At 37.8% G+C, this 1,492-nt stretch overlaps 1 protein-coding gene across 1 annotated transcript; it reads left to right on the forward strand.

The window, feature by feature from the left end:
* Positions 1–553: 553 nt before the first annotated feature.
* Positions 554–1,492, forward strand: LOC308671700 (olfactory receptor 5AP2-like; the record flags this gene model as incomplete). The annotated part of the gene is made up of 1 exon (XM_081334096.1): positions 554–1,492. The coding sequence occupies one exon, from the start codon at positions 554–556 to the stop codon at positions 1,490–1,492; it is 939 nt and encodes a 312-aa protein (XP_081190222.1).

Below are 1,492 nucleotides of genomic sequence, written 5' to 3' on the forward strand. Positions count from 1 at the left end.
TGAAAACAAATAGTAGATTATATTCAATGTGTCCTTCACAGATGATTACCTTTCCCTGATCCTTATTGAGATGCCTTGTGAACTCCACAAACTCACAGAAAATATGCACTATTTCATTGCATAGAAACTAGCAACAACAATAGCACTTAGACTTATATATGGCTACACAGTGCTTTACAGCCCTCTCTAAGCGGTTTACAGGATGACCATATTGCCTCCCAACAATATGGGTCCTAATTTTACTGACTTAGAAAGGATGGAAGGCTGAATCTATCTTCAGCCAGTCAGTAATATTAGTTTATACTTTGAACTAATATTTAAAATATATTAACCTAGTTGTAATTAAGAAGAAAATATTATTTAAGCATCTTGATATTGCTCACTGTGAACTGAACATCATTTTACTACTTGAGCTCTTTATCAAAATGTTTCCAATTTCTCATTCTTTTGCTAGAAAGTTAAAAATTGACTCTGATCACTGACTGCATTACAAATATTTGAAAAAGAAAGGAAAATTAACTGAAGTGTTGTTCAGCAGTGTTACTGTGATTACATGGGGAACAGCACACCGGTGACAGAATTCATACTGATGGGATTAACAGAGGACTCCCAATTGCAGCTGATCCTGTTTGGAATATTTTCGGCTGTTTATGCCATCACCCTGGTAGGAAATCTAAGCATGATTATCTTAATCAGGATCAGTCCTTCTCTCCATACACCAATGTATTTTTTTCTTACTGGTTTATCTTTCTTAGATATTTGTTACACCTCATCTGTCACCCCCAAGTTTCTATCCAATCTTTTAAAAGAGAAGAAGTCCATTTCCTATGAAGGTTGTCTTACTCAGTATTACTTTTATGCCCTATTTGCCACCACAGAGTGCTACCTCCTAGCTATGATGGCCTATGATCGCTACGTGGCAATCTGCAGTCCTCTACTCTATTTGATGATAATGTCCCAAAGAAAGTGTGTTCAGCTGATAACAATTTCCTGCATTGCTGGAATCATTAATTCTTTCATTCACACAATGGCTGCATCTAGACTGTCCTTCTGTGGTCCAAATATCATTAAGACCTTTTATTGTGAGGGTCCTCCCCTTTATGCCCTTTCCTGCTCAGATACCAGTCTCAATTATCTGTTGATATTTATATTTGTTGGTTTCAATTTATTAACAACAAGCCTGACTGTTCTCACCTCCTACACTTACATCCTAGTCACCATTTTAAAACTCCATTCTGCCGCAAGCCGTAGGAAAGCCTTCTCCACTTGTACATCTCACCTCATGGTCATCACCATTTTCTATGGATGTCTCAGCTTTATGTATGCACGACCAAGCTCTAGGCAGAATTATCACCTAGACCAAATGGCTTCAGTGTTCTATGTAGTGGTAACCCCTGCGCTCAACCCGTTTATCTATAGCATGAGGAACCAGGAGGTAAGAGGTGCCTTCAAAAATATCCTAGGAAAACAATTTCATGTTCAACAGAAATGA

This window comes from Vipera berus (genome assembly GCF_964194415.1).
Source record: "Vipera berus genome assembly, chromosome: 1".
NCBI lineage: Eukaryota > Metazoa > Chordata > Lepidosauria > Squamata > Viperidae > Vipera > Vipera berus.